Source organism: Idiotropiscis lumnitzeri, chromosome 11, assembly GCF_059441095.1.
Source record: "Idiotropiscis lumnitzeri isolate Australia: NSW breed Sydney's pygmy pipehorse chromosome 11, RoL_Ilum_1.0, whole genome shotgun sequence".
In the NCBI taxonomy this organism is placed as follows: domain Eukaryota; kingdom Metazoa; phylum Chordata; class Actinopteri; order Syngnathiformes; family Syngnathidae; genus Idiotropiscis; species Idiotropiscis lumnitzeri.
Window position 1 is genome coordinate 19,834,023 of NC_142401.1, and position 18,418 is coordinate 19,852,440.

Consider the following 18,418-nt stretch of genomic DNA (forward strand, 5'->3'; position numbering starts at 1 on the left):
TGCATGAAAAGGCAATGCATTGCGGCCTTAATGTTGTCAGGTGTGACACAATTGTACTTAAATGTTAGATCATTCTTTGTATTACTGTTTAACTTCAACCCTTCTGCAGTTCATTGCAAACATTTCTTCACACTTTATATTTTGTATACTTTATTTGTTGTTTGTATTAATCAAAACTCATTTTCTAAATCTAGCATTTTTTTACTTATTTTCTTTGTACTCAATCCATTTTTGGTCATTGGCGTATTTGTCAAATTTTTTACATAAAAAACAATGATATTTTTCATGTTATTTTATTATTAAATACATGTATATTTATGACAACAAATGCATCCAGAAAGGTTCAGAAAATTGGTTGTACCGATCAACCACCCCAATATTTGTGATTTCATCATCATTATGCTTTTGTGGGCGGGGGCTTGGCTCAATGGTAACTTACGTGCTTGTTTCCCAACCTAGAGATTTTGGGTTAGAAGTATCATTCAGCAATATACTAAACCCCCTAGGTGCTGCTGATGTTATGTTATCAGTCGGAAGATGTTAATAGTGTTAAGCCCATTTACAATTTCTCTCTATCGCGAGCGCCAATGGAGAGAAAAAATCTTAATGCTATATAACTATGCATGACATGGGCTGTGGTAATTTTACCCGGGACAACGGATCACACAAGTTTAGGCTTAATATCGACTTGGATTAATGTTGCATAAAGTAATTGTGTGCTTGGATGACTAGTGTGGTCAAACAGCAATATTAATAAAACATCTCAAATTTAAATCTTACTTACATTAAAATCACACTCAAACTCCAGCCTCCTCCTCTGTTTTAAAAAGATAAGCGAATGTGTTCAGTTTCTTAATTACAGAATATGTATTTCTTATATATTTTAATGATTATTTGTGTCTTTGTCTCTTTTCTCAAACAGGCTTACATTTTTAATCAATGCTTATAACATTTTATTGTCTCTAATTTTTATGTTGACACTCAACTGTATGCTTTTCTTTTCTCTAGTGTGCAGCAGTGCACCTGTAAACATGAAGGTGCAACATGTGAATGTAAGCGCCCTGATGGTTCGCTGGGCACGTCCAGAGGTCATCTACCACCCACCGATCCTCCACTTTCTGGTATCCTATAGCTGGACAGCTCATGATGACAGCTATGAAGAAACGCACCTCACTGATGCAAAACACAAACTGGTAAGACTTTGTGGATGTGTGAGTATTATTTTATGTGTATTAGAAACAAACGTTGCATTTGTAATTGTACATCGATCTCAATGCCTAACCTAGATTTTATTTTGAAGTTGTCCATAAGAAGCAATTGTTGTGGCGACTGACTTGACTTTGAATTGAGGCTGCAATGCATGAGTGCAGTCACAATGACTGAGGTAAATTATTCTAGTGCGCAAAAGCACACTGACAGACTTGAAGTAGAGCACATTCTTCAAATTGTAGTGCTCATGCGCACTTGCGCACCGCTAATGTACATACGTTCTAATAGTTCATGTTTTGTATAAATAAAGAATAAATAAAGAAGCATATTAAATATATATATATATATATATATATATATATATATATATATATATATATATATATATATATATATATATACATATATATATATAGCCTACAAACAACTTCATTTATTCGTTAGAGCTGAATACTTGATAATGACTGGAGCATTAAACATCCATGTAGTCTTGATTTCAGTGTGCATAGGGTCATTTATATTTAAGAAGTTAGCACATACAGCTCATGTTACATTTAGCATGCCATAGAAAACTTTAATCATATTTAACATTACCTTTAAGTGGAATGTCACATGAACAAACCCGGAAAGCAGGTTAGCGGACATCCTGCGTGTGCTGTGGATATAACTGCTGGCTGCCAACACCAAGAACTGGCCACCGATCAATCACAGCTGGTGTCATTTAATTATACAGATGCTAATACCTTGATGATATTGTCATCGTTGATAACGCTTGAAGACACCTGTGTAAAACGGAAAAAACACTGCAGGCGTTCAATATTTTTGTAGTTCTTTTGTCCCGGTCTCCTGCTATTGAGCTCCGCCAGTCACCTGAACTGGAAGAAAGCTAAGAGGCTATTAGCTTTGGAAAACTACTAGCCACAATGAGTGATGGGCAAAAACATTTATGTACATAATGTATAGTCTGCACTTTGTCTGAAGTCAGGACTAGGCTCCAACTCCCTGAGATCCTGAAAAGGGAAATCGGTACAGGAAATGGATTTTTCAACCGTGACACAGATGGGAATGTGCTTGGTGTATTCTTTGGGCAGACAAAATAAGATAATGAGATTTGGTGGTGGAATGACAGATTCAGGAGAGTGTACAGAAATTTGAGGTTGGCGAAGAAAAGATGGGCTGGTAAGAGCGCACATGGAGAGGACACAGAAGGGGATGCAGGAGCTGGAAAAGTCAGCACAGAAAGTTTATGATGAGTTGTACATGAGGTTGGGTACAATATAAGGAGAAAATAAGTGAACAGATTTATGAGAAAGAGGGAAAGGGTTGGGAATGATTTGTAGCAGGTTGATCGGGTGATGAAATACAGCTGGAAATGTACTGGTGAGTGAGTAAAGGCTCCTATGTAGATGAAAGAATTACTTTAAGAAGTTGATGAATGGGGAAAATTAAATAGAAGAGAAGAACAGAGGAAGTACAACTGTGAATTCGGAGGTTGGCCAGATTAGAAAGGATGAAGTCAGGAAAGCGCTCAGAAGGATAAAGATTGGAAAGTCTTGGTCCACTGTCATATCTTTAGAACTATCGATGGGCAAAGGCTTGATGGCAATGGATTTTTTTGTACTAGATTAGTTAACAGAATTTTAGGAATGAGAATATGTGTGGACTAAAGTGTTCTGGCGCTTTTTTTTTCCAAGAACAGTTGTGAAGTGTTGAGATGTAGCAAGTTGGAATTTGGTGTAAATTAATGAGCCATGCAATGAGCACTTGGGAGAGAGTATTTGAGGCCGGGTGGAGACAAGAAGTGGATATTTGTGAGCAACTGTATGGTTTCATGCCTAGAAAGAGGAAAACAGAGCCCTGAAAATGATGAATAAGTACAGGCGAGGTCGGAAGGAGCTGCATTGTGTCTTTATGAATTTGGAAATAGCACATGATGGGCTGCAAAAGGAGGATGTGGTACTCCATGAGGAAATTTGGGATGGCAGAAAAATATGTTGAACTGATATAGGGCATATATGGGGAAGAGTAAAACAGTGGTGAGGTGTGACAGAAGACTTGAAGCTGGTGGTTGAACCGCATCAAGGATCAGCTCTGAGTCCTTCTTTGTTTGCTCTGCTGATGGACAGGTTGGCAGATAAGGTCAGACAGGAGTCTCCATGGATTGATGTCTGCAAATGACGTCGTAATCACACAAGAAAGTAGTGAGCAGTTGGAAGAAAACCTAGAGAGGTGGAAGTAAGCACTGGATACAGCATTGGAGATGGAAGAATTGAAGATGCTGAGTTCTTGTTCGGGATTGAGGAGGTTAGACATGGTCAGGAGTTAGCTAAATAGAGGCACAGCACAAATTTTAATTTTTGAAAACAAAGCTAAAGAGGCCAGATTGAGATGGTTTGCACATGTGCATTGGAAGGTCAGTGGTGAAATGAGTAAAAAAAATGTTGGGAATTGAGCCAGCCAGTAGGAGGCAAAGAGATTTTTGGATGCAGCTAGCTAAGACTTTCAGATAAAAGGTGTTTGAGGAGAAGTTGGAGAGGACATGGAGAGATGGGAGAGGATGATTCACTTCATTAGTTAAGCAGAAGTGAAGAAATTGTGCATTTTAAAACAGTTCCTAGCTGTCTTAAATGTAAGTGCCATGTGTTTGTCTAAATCCCCTCAACATTAAGAGTGATTCACATCCTATTTATTTCCTCTAAAACTCAGTTCTATCACACAAAACAAAGAAAGCGCTTGGACACACTTACAAACACTCTCTTCCACAAGCCCCAGTATGTGTTGTTTATTTGAAAGAAAAAAAACACACAGATACCCCACACACCCACATCATTATTACAACAATATTTTTAGAATTCAATGGTGGTAACATTACCAGTTATTGCTATACTGTGTTAACAGTGAAGATGGTTATATTTAACTTTGACAATGCGTCTTCATCTAGACAAATGGGTCCCGTGTGCGATGAAAGCCTCAACACACCATCTACATGTTGAATCAGGCTGTCGGGTTAAATGAGCCCTGTGATTGGCTGTTAGCTAGCGAATCAGTGCACTGGACAAGAATCTGATGAGAGCGGAAAAACTGTGAAAATTGAATCCATTCTCAAGAACTAAATGAACTTTTCTTATTTTCACATCTCCTCTATGAACATAAAGTCTGGCTGGAGTAATCACTTTCATTCAAGAAAGACCGCCATTATTTGACATCACCGTCAAAGGCTACGCAGTGATTATCGCCGCCGATGGCGTGGAGAGGTACTACTTCTCACGCATGCGCAGAAGGTCTGGAGTAGTTGGCGTCACCGTCACCTTTTGCGGTGACTTCTTTGGTCAATTTTCAGTCCGACGTGCCAACTCTTAAGCTGACACGACAATTAGCCACGACGACTGATGTCGAATTGGTGTGTAGAGGGCTTTATGTTTGCTTCAATACAACCAATATAACAAAAAAAAACACGTTTGCAGTTTTTCTTGATAAAGCATATTTTTTTTTTTCCTTTGACCTCCACAGGTAGTCGTTAACTAATTGTTTGGTAGGTTAACTAGTTTAACTAATTGCAACTTCTGTGGGTAGTCGACCAGTAAAATAATAATTTTTGGCAGCTCCAGGGGGAACTGGACCCACGCGGCCCACAACAAATTCAGGGTAATGTAACACTACACCAGAGGTATTCAATTAAAAGTCACAGAGGTGTATGCTACTGGTATCATAAAATCTGCCTGGCAACACGAGGTAGCTGAATTCTGACAGAATGAAAATTCCAACCTAAAAATTCAACACTAGGATATAATGTGACATCAATGTAAATAATATGATCATGATTTTGTGATTATGTTAGGCCAGCAGAGAAGGCCTTGAAGGCCTTGACCACTCACCACTGTCATTTAGTACAACTATGAGATTCACAAGAACAATTAACATTTCAAATTACACACACGGTGCTCTGATGTGATGTCCAGCTCTCTGTCTCTCTGTCTATTGCACATTGCAGGATCGAAGATGGATTTTATTAAACAAATTCATTAAAGTAAGGTCACTTGCTACTTAGTGAGTCAAGCATTCAGCCTATACTCCCCGCTTGAACTCTTGCTTATTAGTCATGCTTATTACTCCAAGAGTGTGAGCTACACACTTTATAAAGACAAGCGCACAGGCATGAAGAGGACTATGAGGTGCCAAACACACTGGTTATGTAACAGATATCCAGCCCCACCCCCGTAAAAATCATCTCCAAACTAGGACACAATCATGCTGTTGGATAAATGCAGGCGAATAGGTTTGGGATACCTTTAACTGTAGTAAAAACATCATTAGTTGATAAAATACCACATTGAACCCAAATATTTTGATAAAGAGAAAAACAATATGCCCCAGACTCAGTGACTTTGTTTACGTGCGGTCAAAATTTGGGTTAGGGTCAAAATTCTGGTTTATGAAACATTCAAAATAACCCGTTTACCTGAGTGGAGCGGTCAGTGTTAATCCCACATTTGAATAACCTGGTTTAAATGGCAACACACGGCTGTTGTGGCGCAAATAGACATAATTTCTACATTCTGATAGTGCGCCGCTGTGCTGTGTGTCTGAGTTTCGCCATGGGTTTCACCGACAGTGTTCAGTTTTGCCATAAGATTTTACGGGTTGCCAAGTCCCGGCCACTGTTTTTGCGGCTATTCCAAATACGAATTGTCGTTGCAGGATGTGGCGACATCCCAAATTATAGCCTATTAAATGCGCAGAAGCTTTTAGACGAACGAAAAATCAATTTCCAGGTTTAAGTGAGTGAAACACAACTGCCTGTCACCAAAGCATAAAAATACAGTACACGTTGTTTGTATTCCACAACAATACATAACAATAGTTACAATTTAATATGTGCCTGTAGATGAAATACTAAAGTTTATGGTAAAAATGTTCATGAAAGGGGCACACGGGTGATTATATTGAATGGGTCCATTCAAGTGAATGAGAGCAATTATCGTCTTTCAATATATCCAGATGTTTGTTTTTATTGTAGTCCACATCTTTTATTGTATCAGCCTGTGTGTTCCTTCACTGACATTGTTCAATAATGCTGCGGTCCTAAAGAGGAAATTGCTAATTGACAGGGCTCGCTCTCATTCACATGAATGGACCTGGCGAGTTACTCGCTCCTCACAAAAACAGTAACCAAAAGCTTTGGTATTTCATCCATTGGTACACATGACATTGGAAATGTAGCTAAATATTTTTGAAACAGACAATTTATGTGTACTGCATACACCCTTGAAACTGCTGGGTTAAAAACAACCCAAATTTGTTTACGTGTTAACCCATTCCTAAATTTGGATGCAGTGATTATTTTGGATCACTGGGTCATGGATATGACCAGGTGTGTTGAATTGCGATAGATCCCAAAATGGGACTTTACTGTTGGGTTGATAGTGACTTCACTGCTGGGCCGACTGTAACTTCGTTGCTGGATCAAATTTGACTTTACTGTTGGTTCAAGTTTTGACTTCACTGCTGGCTCGACGGTGACCTCGCTTCTGAGTCGACTGTGATCTCGGTGTTGGTTGCTTTCCTGCAAATGTAACCCCAAAAGTAGTCTGACATGTAAACAATTAATAATTTAATTAATTATTGGCCCCAATTTTCTCAGCCCCTCTGATGTTATTTGGGTCTAAACATCACACATACCAAGCCCACCTTTTTTCTGGGAAAGTGTTTTTTCATTAGCTTTAATAAATATTGAACAAAATAGCAGAACTGGGCAGTCCATCCTGGGTGGGGAACGGTCCGGCCCTCTAGGTCGGCCAGGCTCCCACTTTTGGGGCGGGGTGTGACAAATTTTAAAAAAGGGGTTCGATTAACAAAGGCCGAAGGTTGATTTTAGTCTGGCCCAGTATCAGGTGGAAGGTGCCAAGTCTCGGCCACTGGTTTTGCGGCGATTGCAAATAGGAATTGCAGTTGCAGAGTGACGTGTTGTCAGAAAAAGGAAATACTGGCACGCTTGAACGCACGCTGCTGTTTCACGTAAATAAACCTCTGCCATTAGCGTCTCTCCCGCGACAGCGTTATGCACGGATGCTTTTTTTTGGAGTTGCGGGGGCATTTTTATGACTAATGCCGTACTGAACCCGATTTGTTCCAGGCTGAAGAAGAAAATGGTTATTAAATTAGACATTAAATAGTTTTCATATTAAACATCTATTGGCATTTTATTCTGCTGACTATCAGAATCGGGATAAAAAAAATATTGTCAGGCCCTAGAATTTCAGGTCCAAGAGCTATAAATATTTGCGGAACCTTGAAATTATTTGAATCTACCTGTTTTTTTTTTTGGTAAGTACTTTATATATTGTTTATTCTTGTCATGTGTGTCTCATGTATATGGTACTATTATGTAATTGTTTTTCCTTAATAAAAAAAAACATAAACTCTCACATACACTCCTCCATCAGTGAACATTCAAAAAAAAAAAAAAAGAAAGAAAATTGGCATGTGCAGTGGACTTCTTCTCAGAGGGGTCGCGGGTGGTTGCTGGTGCCTATCCCAGCTGTCTTCGGGCAGTAGGCGGGGTACACCCTGGAGTGGTTGCCAACCAATCGCTGGGCACACATAGACGAAAAACCATCCGCACTCACACTCATACCTAGGGGCAATTTCGTGTGTCCTACGAACCTGCCACGCATGTTTTTGAATGTGGGAGGAAACCAAAGTACCCGGAGGAAACCACGCAGACCCGGGGATAACACGCAAACTCCACACAGCAATGCCGGAGCCAGAATCGATTCCACTGTAAGGCCATTGTGCTAACCAAGAAAAGTGCAGTTCATTAATGCTGCTTCTACAGTCAAAATGGTGAATACAGATGGAACACGCAACATACTCTAAATGTTGCTAACTCAGTGGTTATAGTCTATGCACCCCTTTTGCAAAGCTATTTTTTGTGACATCAAAAATGACACCAAACTAAATAATTTCAAAAGTTACCCCACCATTAATAGGTGACCTATAATCCATGCAACTCGATAAAAGTCCTAACTTTTTGGAAGGGGTGTGAAAACAAACATATCAATGACATTACACAAGTGTGTCGTGTGCACGCAATCTTACAATTGGGTATATGGCCTTGTTTATAATTGGTTCCAGTCCGGGCAAAAAAAAAAAAAAAGAAAATAGGTAGAGGTAGGGTGTTCTTTAGTGAAGAGCAGTGTTGTGTTTGTCCTTTACGAAATACGACCAAAAGGTTCAGCCATAGATTCATCAGCCCATAACACATTTCCCATGTGTTAGCGAAATTTTATTGTGGTCGTTAACGGTGGAAATTATTTATCACGGTCTAATTTTTTTTTTCATTATAAAAACCTGGCAATTGTACTGGAATGTGCAGACTTTTTAAATCACTATAATTAGTCATCATATTTAAGTCCTTGCATATTGAAAGTGTGCATGAGTGAGAGAGAGAGAAAGAGAGAGATGGCAGTATGCCACACAAGAGAGCTGTCTCCATGACGATGCATTTGCTTTTGTTTGAGACACAATCATATTCAAAATAATCCCAAATGGTGCATGCCGTTTCATCCCAACTTTCACCACCGTTGTTTTATTTTTTTCGTTTATATTTTCTCATTTTTATTTTATTTCGTTAACAAAATTTTTTTTTGATTTTAGTTGTTTATTTACGATAATAAGCTTGGACTATACATAGTTTAATGATGCACTGCTTCACCCTCATGAGATGACAAAAAAATATATATACAGTATTTTTTTAACCATCGAATGTCCTGATTATTTGTCATTTTTATTTTTAGCCCCACAATAATCTCAAAATGTTTTACATATGACAAGGCTTTAAAATAGTAATGGGCAAACCTTTTGACTTATGGGCCACAATGGGTTGAAAAACTTGAAATCAGGTAGGTCCAGGAATATTTGATTGTTTGGGTCAAATATAGTAAAGAATTGTGCAAACTTCATCGCACTGTATGCACACGCAAATAAATATGCAACCCGATTTACTAACAGCGTACACTCTGTACTGCACCTTTCAAATGTGCAAAATAGCTCTCATCCAGGTAGTATGTTTGTGTCAATGAATATGCAAGATGCGGTGTTGGCACACTATTTGGCAAAAGACTGGGAGGAAAAAAAGTAAATTGACGAAAACAACGTGCATTCCGTGATCTATCAAACCTGGAGATTGCATCCCTTTTTAATAAGTTTTAATTGCGTGTGCAAAGTTACAGAAATCAACATTTATTGTAAAAAGATTAATGATGTAACTTTCAACTTTCCAAACATTGTTACCCAACAAAATACACAATATCTCACATTTCTGCACTGCTCATTTTCTTTTCCAGTGCTGTGCATGAATATGCATTTAATTAAAAGAGCACTTTCAAACTTTCCTCATGCATTTTTTTTCATGAAATAGAAGGAAAAATTAAAAGCTTAGTGTGTCTTTTATGTTATTCCTTTCATCCAGTGGTAATGAATATAACTTAGAGGTCTGCACTTTTTTTTGTTTAACACAGCGAGTCACTGTCCTGCGTGACAAAATATTTTTTCAAACTTGCCTTTGCTCTCCGGACACAAGAAACCTGCAGTCACTACCATGCATTCTTTCAATAACTCGCTTTCGGAAAAAGCCTTGCTAGTTGGCTTTCCCAATTTAAATGCCAGCAAAAAAACAATTGCCTTGGTACTTGATTCTTGCATTGCAGTTTATCGGTGAAGTTGATGTCCAACGTTAATTGCTCAACAATCCAATGTCTCCTTTGTCGTAATTTGTCATGTTTAATTTCATAATGCAGTACAGATTTTCAATAGAAGTCAGCTATGGACCGCTGGCATGCCAGGCTTGTATTCTCACTCTTTTATTACAACGGCACAATTTTGTAACCTTTTCAGAATGTGTCTTGGCATTGTCTTTTGCAATGTTTTATTAAATAATTTGTCTTCCATCAGCAGTTCAAACTGACAACAATCTGTGATGCATTGAAAAAAAAAAATACCGGTAATGAACATATTTACATATTATATAACCAGGCTGAACCATATCGATTTAATATGAAATCCCCATAATATTCCACGAGTTCCATGAAATTTTGTCATCAGCAGACAAAGTTTATAAGAGAAGTGGGCAGAGTAGACTTGATGCTTCATTCCGTAGATCAGGGGTGGGCAAACTTTTTGATTGATGGGCCACAATGGGTTCTTAAATTTGAGAGAGGGGCTGGATCAGGAGCAGATGGATGGAGTGTTTTGGTAACCTCACCTCATCGGAGAAAAAAATACATTTAATTTTAAATGAAAGTGAACAAAAGCATTTCAACAATATATATGTCTTTGAACGGGCCGCATGTGGCCGTAGTTTGCCTACACCTGCCCTAGATAGACAAATATTGTATAAGTGTTGCCTATCACTGCTCCACACAACTGGACACTTTAATGTGCTCTGTGCATTATTTGCACAATTGTCATTATATCATAATTGCCGCAGTACCGGTCACTTTATATTTGCTTGAGGACTCTCCACATGGGCGGCACGGTGGACAATTAGTTTGCACGATGGCCTCATAGTGAAGAGGTCAAGGGATCGATTCCGGCTCCGGCCTTCCTGTATGGAGTTAACATATTCTCCTTGTCCCTGAGTGGGTTTTCTCCGGGTATTACAGTTTCCTCACACGTTCCAAAAATGTGCATTGTAGGATGATTGAACATTCAAAATTGTCCCTAGGTATGAGCGTTAGCGTGGATGGTTGTTTGTCTTTGTGTGGCTGGCAACCAATTCAGGGTGTACCCCACCTACTGCTGGGAAAGGCTCCAGCACGCCCGCGAGCCTCGTGAGGAGAAGCGGCTCAGATAATGGATGGATTCTCCTTATTTGCACAGCTGTCACTGTTTGGCACGACTACACAAATGGTACTCTCGCATTACATAAATACTCAGTAGTGCATCTGTTACGTCCAGTTTTTGTTATACAGTCGTTGCTTCTTACCCGTAGTACTAGTTTTACTCAACCTACCGGAGACAAATTCCCAGTGTGCTTGTGCCACGAATGTGGATTCTGATTCAGATTTTGAAATTCGGTTCAATTTTTGTTCTTGGTTGCACAATATACATTTGCATATCGACTTATACTAGGTGGAGACCTCAGTTAAAATTGCACCACACGGTTTAGTTAGATTTTTTTTGTTACTGAATTGATTTCATTGTCAGTCTCAACATTGTACAGCAGCTTAATAATAATGACCAAATAAAATAATACAATAATGGAATTTAGAGGGATAAAATTACCACTAAACTGAACAGTGACATTCATTATGTGAATTACACTCGCACTAAACAGAATAGTCCTTGAGTTCCATGAAAACTGTTCTCATCAGGAGACAAAAAGAGCTATACGAGAAGGTGGCGGAGTAGCCTGTATGCTTCATTCCCTAACATTGTAGTCTGCTGGTCAACGCACAGAATACTAATGCTAAGCTGGAGGCGATACAACACTGCCAGTCTGTGCAAGAAGCATGACCTTGGGCCTGTGGCTTCATGGCAAAACTGTGAACGGGCTGCAAAAAAGAGATCAGAGTGCCCCCTAGCTTTCAGAAATAGCGATCAACTGTGATGAGCCAAATGTTTCACCCTCCCATCATTACCACAAGAGACTATTCCTCTCTCTGAAACCTCCTCATTCCCACTGTCATTTCTTTCTGTCTTACCATTCCCTTTTTCTTTTCTGGGACACATCAGGGACTCGCTTGACTTGAAAATGCTCTCGCCAATACCCTCCCCACCCCCTGTTCTCCCCTTCTCAAACAGATCGTTCTCCCTCCAACATGCATCACACAGCCCTCTTGATAGTAGGAATAAGGGAAGCTCGATTCAACAGTGATGGGAGAGCTGTCATTAGCCACAAAGTGAGGTCGGGGGATAAAGACAGAAGGAGAATACTGATGGAGTATTCTGACATTGCAGTAGTGATAGAAAAGCTCACTAGTTTCATTTTATTGTATAGTGGCCAGCTGGTATTTAATACCTCACATATATGTAAACTGTGATTTTAGAAAAACGTAGATTTCTGAAGTGAATGTTAATTTAAAGAGACTCGAAAGGGGAGTAAGGTCATCCCTATATCCTTCAGCAGAAGAGTGTCAAACACATACATTAAATGAAAGTAGGAATTAAATGAAGAGAAGGCAGAGGTCCAGTTAAGCATGCCATCTTTGAAATCACGCCTTTTCAAAATGAAACACACATCTGAAAGAAATTGAATGCCATCCAACACAAAGGAAAATATTTTAATATGGCAGTGGACCAACATCGTTTTACTTATATATTTGTCTTCTTAATTAAAGCGTACATAAGTATGAGACAAGACATGTTGATCTTGACTCACTAAGCCACCCAGAACCAAAATGTCACCGCCCATCTGTTCATTGTCTGCCACGAACGTAGAAGGACTCACAGCTGTTAGTTAGTGACTTTGTAGTTATCCACAGTGTGGTCGTTAAAGAAAAAAAAAATACAAATAATGGAGGATCATACGGTTGACATCCACAACCAAAATGAACATATCCTGTTTATTGATTTCTATTGAAGACATTTAATCCCTCAGATCTTAATTGAAACCCATTGAATCACAAAACCTGTCTCCCTACAGAATGGGATCAGGGAAAGCGTTCCACATGAGTGTTGAGACTAACACCTTGCGAAGCAGTGCCCTTGCCTTATTTAAGATTATCAGTTGCTTGTCTTTTTTTGTTTTTTTTTGCTGCAAAACCATTTGAGGTAATGATCTGTGCCCACAGAATCAATGATGGTATTAATAGTATGACGACGTATGAAGTGGAAATGCTAACCCACAGCTGACGTGAAAACATTTGACTATCAAAAAGAAAATGTGGGCTCATTTCCACAATGGTATACCACATGCTTCAATTGATAACGGGAAAAAAAATAAACGGAAGCAAATTGTGCTGCCAAGGATATGTTTATTTTTAAACAGTCTGTTTTGGCATTCCAAGAGAAATTAGGGCAAAACTGTAGCATTTGTGTGACATTTTGGTAAAAGATAATATTCCAGTTTATGGTGCCTTTCTCAGACGGACACATTTTATTTCCACTTTTTGGATCTTTTTTTTTTTTTGTTTTGTTTTTGCTAGTTAATTCCTGGTAATTGAAGCAAGAGTTTTTATTAAACAATAAAAAACATAACAATATCATGAATGAACAATTGGTTTTGTTCATACAAATTGTATTGTGCCTGTCAATTTCGAAATTATGTTGCTGAATTTAATTATCATTCATTTGAATTTAATGATGTCATCAACTCAAACAGCTGTAAATCCTGGTGTCCACAGTGGCATAAAAGACCAATCTTTCTGCTTGCAATGATGCTGCTTTTGTGCCTAAAGTTATCTAACATTGGAATTGTTTTCAATATTATATTGAAAAACAAAAACAACGACACTTCCTCAAGTGGCAGTGCTATCGTGCAATTAATTTTACAGATTGGTTGGTAAGTGTTAATGCACTAAGAAAAGGAAACATATTTGGAAAAACACATCTAATCTTAAATTAAAATGGATTCCAGATGCCTCAATATACATGCCAGTACAGAACTCAGATTTCTCACAGCCAATCAAAAAAGAAACTTGTAAATTGGAACTTGCTGTAAAAATAATCAATAGCTTTCAGAATGGGTGTTGTGTAGGTTGTGAAGAAATAAAGGGTTCCAGACTAGCCGTCAACATTTGTTTTGTGTTTATGTCATACAGGAGGCTGTCATCTCCCATGTCTCACCGGATGTGCTGTACCTTTTTCGGGTTCAGGCTGTCTGCACCAATGATATGCGCAGCGATTTCAGTCAAAGCATGCTCTTCAGAGGTAATGAATAAATGCACAACCCCCAGCTTTGTCAAAAGTATCCACTATTTCATTTGTGCAAACTACATAGATGGGCATTTATGATTTATTGGTTACATGAACTCACTAAAGTATTCATACTAGACTCGAGTGGTTTATGCAAATAGTATGAAAGGAAGGTAATATATCTAAGAGAGATATCCCTGTGTGATTACTAATTTTGTTTAAAATCAATATTTAATTTTGCTTTCTGACTGAAGTGTACATAATCTAAACTGATGACTTAAAGTCATGCATTTTAATTTTTGAATAACTGGTATTTAATTAATCCACCGTTGTTCAGCAATGGCTCATTTCTTTTGGTCCACTCTGTTTCAGCAAACACCACGAGAATCTTTGAGGGGACCCGGATCGTGAAAACTGGAATGGTAAGGAATTCAGAGATGAATGGCGCCTGCCTGTTTGGATCATTACAACTCAAAGAAATTCCATGATTGTGTATACATAGATAATAATGAATGCTTTTCATTATTGATATCAAATTCTTGTCATTGGTAACTGGGCTTTCACGTGTGTAGCGCTTTTCTACCACCAAGGTACTCAAAGTGCTTCTCTTCTATTATGTTTCTCAGCCAACAATTTCGCCAGCCTCTTCAGCCGACATGGCCCCGATCTCCTCTGGTTCATCTACCTGGACCTCCTCAGGCATTCCCTTCTCCTTTGTCTCCATGGCGACAGGCATTGGCCCTTCCTCCAGTGGTAGTCAGGCAACAGTGGCATCTGTGCTGACCAGCACTTTACTAGCCGGACTTGGCTTCAGTGGAGGAGTCATTTCCTCTTTTCCCAGCTCATTTTGGCCGAGCAGAGCACAAACACACAACCTCACACCTCAATCCAAAGAACAAAACATGGCCAGCACTGATGTCAGCACTCCTGTCGTCCCAACATCCTCGGAGAGGGAGAACAGTGAGACAGGGAGAGAAGGCAGTGACAATGATAAGGATCAAGGAGGGGAAAGAGAAAGCAAAAAAGAGGATAAGGAGGAAGAAGAGGAAGAGGACAAAAATGAGAAGAAACAAAAGAAGCGGCCGGTAGAGGTGGTGGAGGAAGGGAGAATGTACGACAGTGTGGCTGGGAATGACCTAGCCTGTGGGAAACTCGATGCTACTGCAAAGGAGAGAGAAGAAATGGCACCAGTTCCAAGTTATTGGCCAGATGCTGTCGAAGACCTGCGGGTGGTCTACAACCTTGGTCTATTTGTCCATAACCACACCACTGTTACCACATTCCTGCTTCCTCAGGGGTGCCATTTGATGCTTTCGCTGCGAACAGTACCAACACGGGAACATCACTCTGTCTCCATCCATACTGGTGAGTTGTGATATGTCCCCGCCTCACAATTAAAATGTATGTGAGAACGTGCATTTGAATATCCAGACTTCAGTCGTCATCATCTACACAATGTAACACTTTTGGTTTGTACAACCAACCTAAGACGACAACTTTTTCTTTGTATTTTGTAACGCATGGGTGGGAGATTAATGTTCCAAAGGTGCCATATTCATCAATCATTACAGCAACAGTATCAGCAGAACAGCTGACAGAAAAGACATTTATCTGCACTTTGAGTACGTTAAACCTTTTAGCCGACCTACACACTCCTTTATTTTATGATCTACTGACAACTGAAATTATCTGAGGATTGTTTGAACAAGCATCAGTTTTGTGAGAGGGTATCCACAATTGTACATATGTTTTATTTCTTTAGAATAGTTTTCACCTATTTCTACATTGCATTATATGTATCTTTAACCACAAACTGGTAAAAAAAAGAAAAAAAAAAACAGTTTAGGTACTGGAACTGATTGATTTCTATTAAGTCCAATGGGAATCATTGCATCAATTTATAAACGTATAGATGAAAATGCCAGATTTACAGTAGCCTACCGACAAGTTCATACATATTTAAAATGACAACAAGAAACTCATTGCATCATACCCTCTCTAACTCAAATTATTATAAATAATATTAATTATTATTATCATTAGCATTATTTCTGCAAGATAATCGAGGTGGACCTCGAGACATGTTTTGTTAAGTTTGTATGACTAAAATGTTCGGTTTAGTAACAAAACTTCATTGGTCTAGTGGCAATGTAAGAACTTGAGGGCTCATCATCAGCGTTCTGAACCAGATAAGTGATGATGGATTGCAGTAATGTAAAGTGCCTCTGCTCAGCAAAGACTTTCAGCAGTGCACAGCATTAGCCAAGCAAACACCAAGGGACAATCAATTTCAGTTTCATCATTGAGAGAAGCACAAGGCCAGACATTACTATGAACAAAAGCAATTTTATGATATTCCCCAGAAATTACTTTCTCATTCTCTTTTCTTTATTCCATTTGATCTGGCGGGACAAAGGGTGAAAAACGTCAGTTGTTTCACAACTATAAAGTGGTAACTGTAGAGTGTGCAGTCACGACTTCTGGTAGTCTTTTTTTTTTTTTCAAAATCAATTCGCCTGAGTGTAGAGTTATAAAATAGAAGCGCTCGTCAACAGTAGCTTTCTATCCAACATCATAACGTGCCACTAAATGTTTCATTGGAAATGTCAATGTAAACATTTGGGGTGCAGTGTATATTGATGACTCCCATTCAAAAAATTAAAAATCGCTTTATTCAATAATGTTGTCGACATCTGCAATCATAAAAACTAACAATGTTAAATGAACAGCATTGTTTTTGAAAAAAAATTCATTTTAATAGTGACATTTTATTCAGTTCACTTTGCCTACAAGTCTGGTATTTGTTGTTATCTTTTCTCTTCATACAATTGTTTATATTAATTCCATGACTGTGGAGGGCTGAAGCAAATGGAACATAAAAGGATACAAACACAGGACACTGATTCGTATATGCTAATAAGAACAGATCTGAATCATAAAGTTGATGCTCAGCTTCATTTTCAAACCGGCTTCTCTCCCAATTCTCACAATGTCCTCCTTTCAATCCTGTTCATCAAGCAGACTTGCCCTATTTTTGCTTCCCTTGTTTTTTTACCTACACTCCTCCTCTTTTTTTTTTTTTTTTTTTGCATATCCACCCCCTCAACTTCTTTGTATCTCCCTCCTTTCTTGCTCAGATGTTAGTGTTGGCCTACTTTCACACATAGGGAGAGGCAAAGAGGCTCCGAGGCTTGATTCAGTTGTAGGAGGGGAAAAGGCCTTGCTCCATTTATAGCTACATTTCCCCTGCATGGTTTGTATTGGATGAATAAATGACAGTGACAACATCTCACTACACACTGATTTTCTCTGCATCAAGAGGTTCACATATTTATGTCTTATTTTTTGTTGTAATTAGACCAAACAGAAGAACAGTGAAACTAAATCAGGCAGTGTCTTGGGGGTTTTATCCATGTACGACGCATGTATGTTAAGGCAAAATATTTCGACATAGAGGCAATGTGAGGCAGCCGCAGTATGTTGTACTGCATGGACTTGGTCTAATGTGGCATCTGGCTCCACTCCTGGCAGCAGATTGAAAGCCATGGGAGCTGGCGTCACTGCTGCATCAGCTGAAGTAGGTAGGTGGTGGTGTTGCCGAGTCTAAGTGATTTGAATTGAACAAATCTTCTGAATCAGTGAGAGCTTTGTGCTGTCTCGTTATGGTTATCAGGCAGAACTTGCTTACTCAACATGTGTCTGTCTCAGGGCAAGGAAGATATTAGCTCATAAACTGGTCTGATGGGATTGGCCTTCCTTAAAACTTAAGATTTGTTGCAACACCCCAATGAGTGATATGATCAAGTTTTTTTTTCTTTGTAGAAATTAAATGCTTAGTCATCACGAATTCAATTTCATTTTTCCTAGCCTGAAATATGAACTGTAAAAATACATATTTGACTCAAGGAAGCATTTTCTCTGCATTTAACCAGTAGCGGGCAGTGCATTTCACACACAGGCCTTCAGTGAAGTCCTACTTAGTCCAGCTTGAATCAATCTCCCTCTTTAAGATAAAGATAAAGATAAAGATGTCCTTTATTAGTCCCACAATGGGGAAATTTGAGGTGTTACAGCAGCAAAGATATAGATCACACAGAGTCGGCGGCGTAATGTAGCCGTTAATGTATAACATTAGCAGCAGACATTCATAAAAAGCATGCAAATATACACAGTATAAACGTATCTAAGTGTAAGGAAACACTCCTAATGCCTGTCCATTATACAGAGGGGGAAACGCTGTAATGATAAAAACTACTGAATGGTTGAAAATACTGCAATGATAAAAATATTGCAATGATAAAAGTGCTGTAATGGTAAAAGTACTGAAATGATAGAAATGTACTGCAATGATAAA

The 18,418-nt window shown here is 38.8% G+C and overlaps 1 protein-coding gene across 3 annotated transcripts in view; it reads left to right on the plus strand.

Annotated features, from left to right (window-relative positions):
- The window catches only part of LOC148327800 (receptor-type tyrosine-protein phosphatase gamma-like), a 456,824-nt gene that overhangs the window by 399,810 nt on the left and 38,596 nt on the right, over window positions 1–18,418 (plus strand). For all 3 annotated transcript variants that reach the window (XM_088308318.1, XM_088308319.1, XM_088308320.1), the window contains 4 exons: window positions 1,009–1,193; window positions 13,971–14,079; window positions 14,437–14,486; window positions 14,691–15,429. In XM_088308318.1, the coding sequence (XP_088164444.1) occupies window positions 1,009–1,193; window positions 13,971–14,079; window positions 14,437–14,486; window positions 14,691–15,429 (1,083 nt within the window). The remainder of the gene's footprint in view (window positions 1–1,008; window positions 1,194–13,970; window positions 14,080–14,436; window positions 14,487–14,690; window positions 15,430–18,418) is intronic.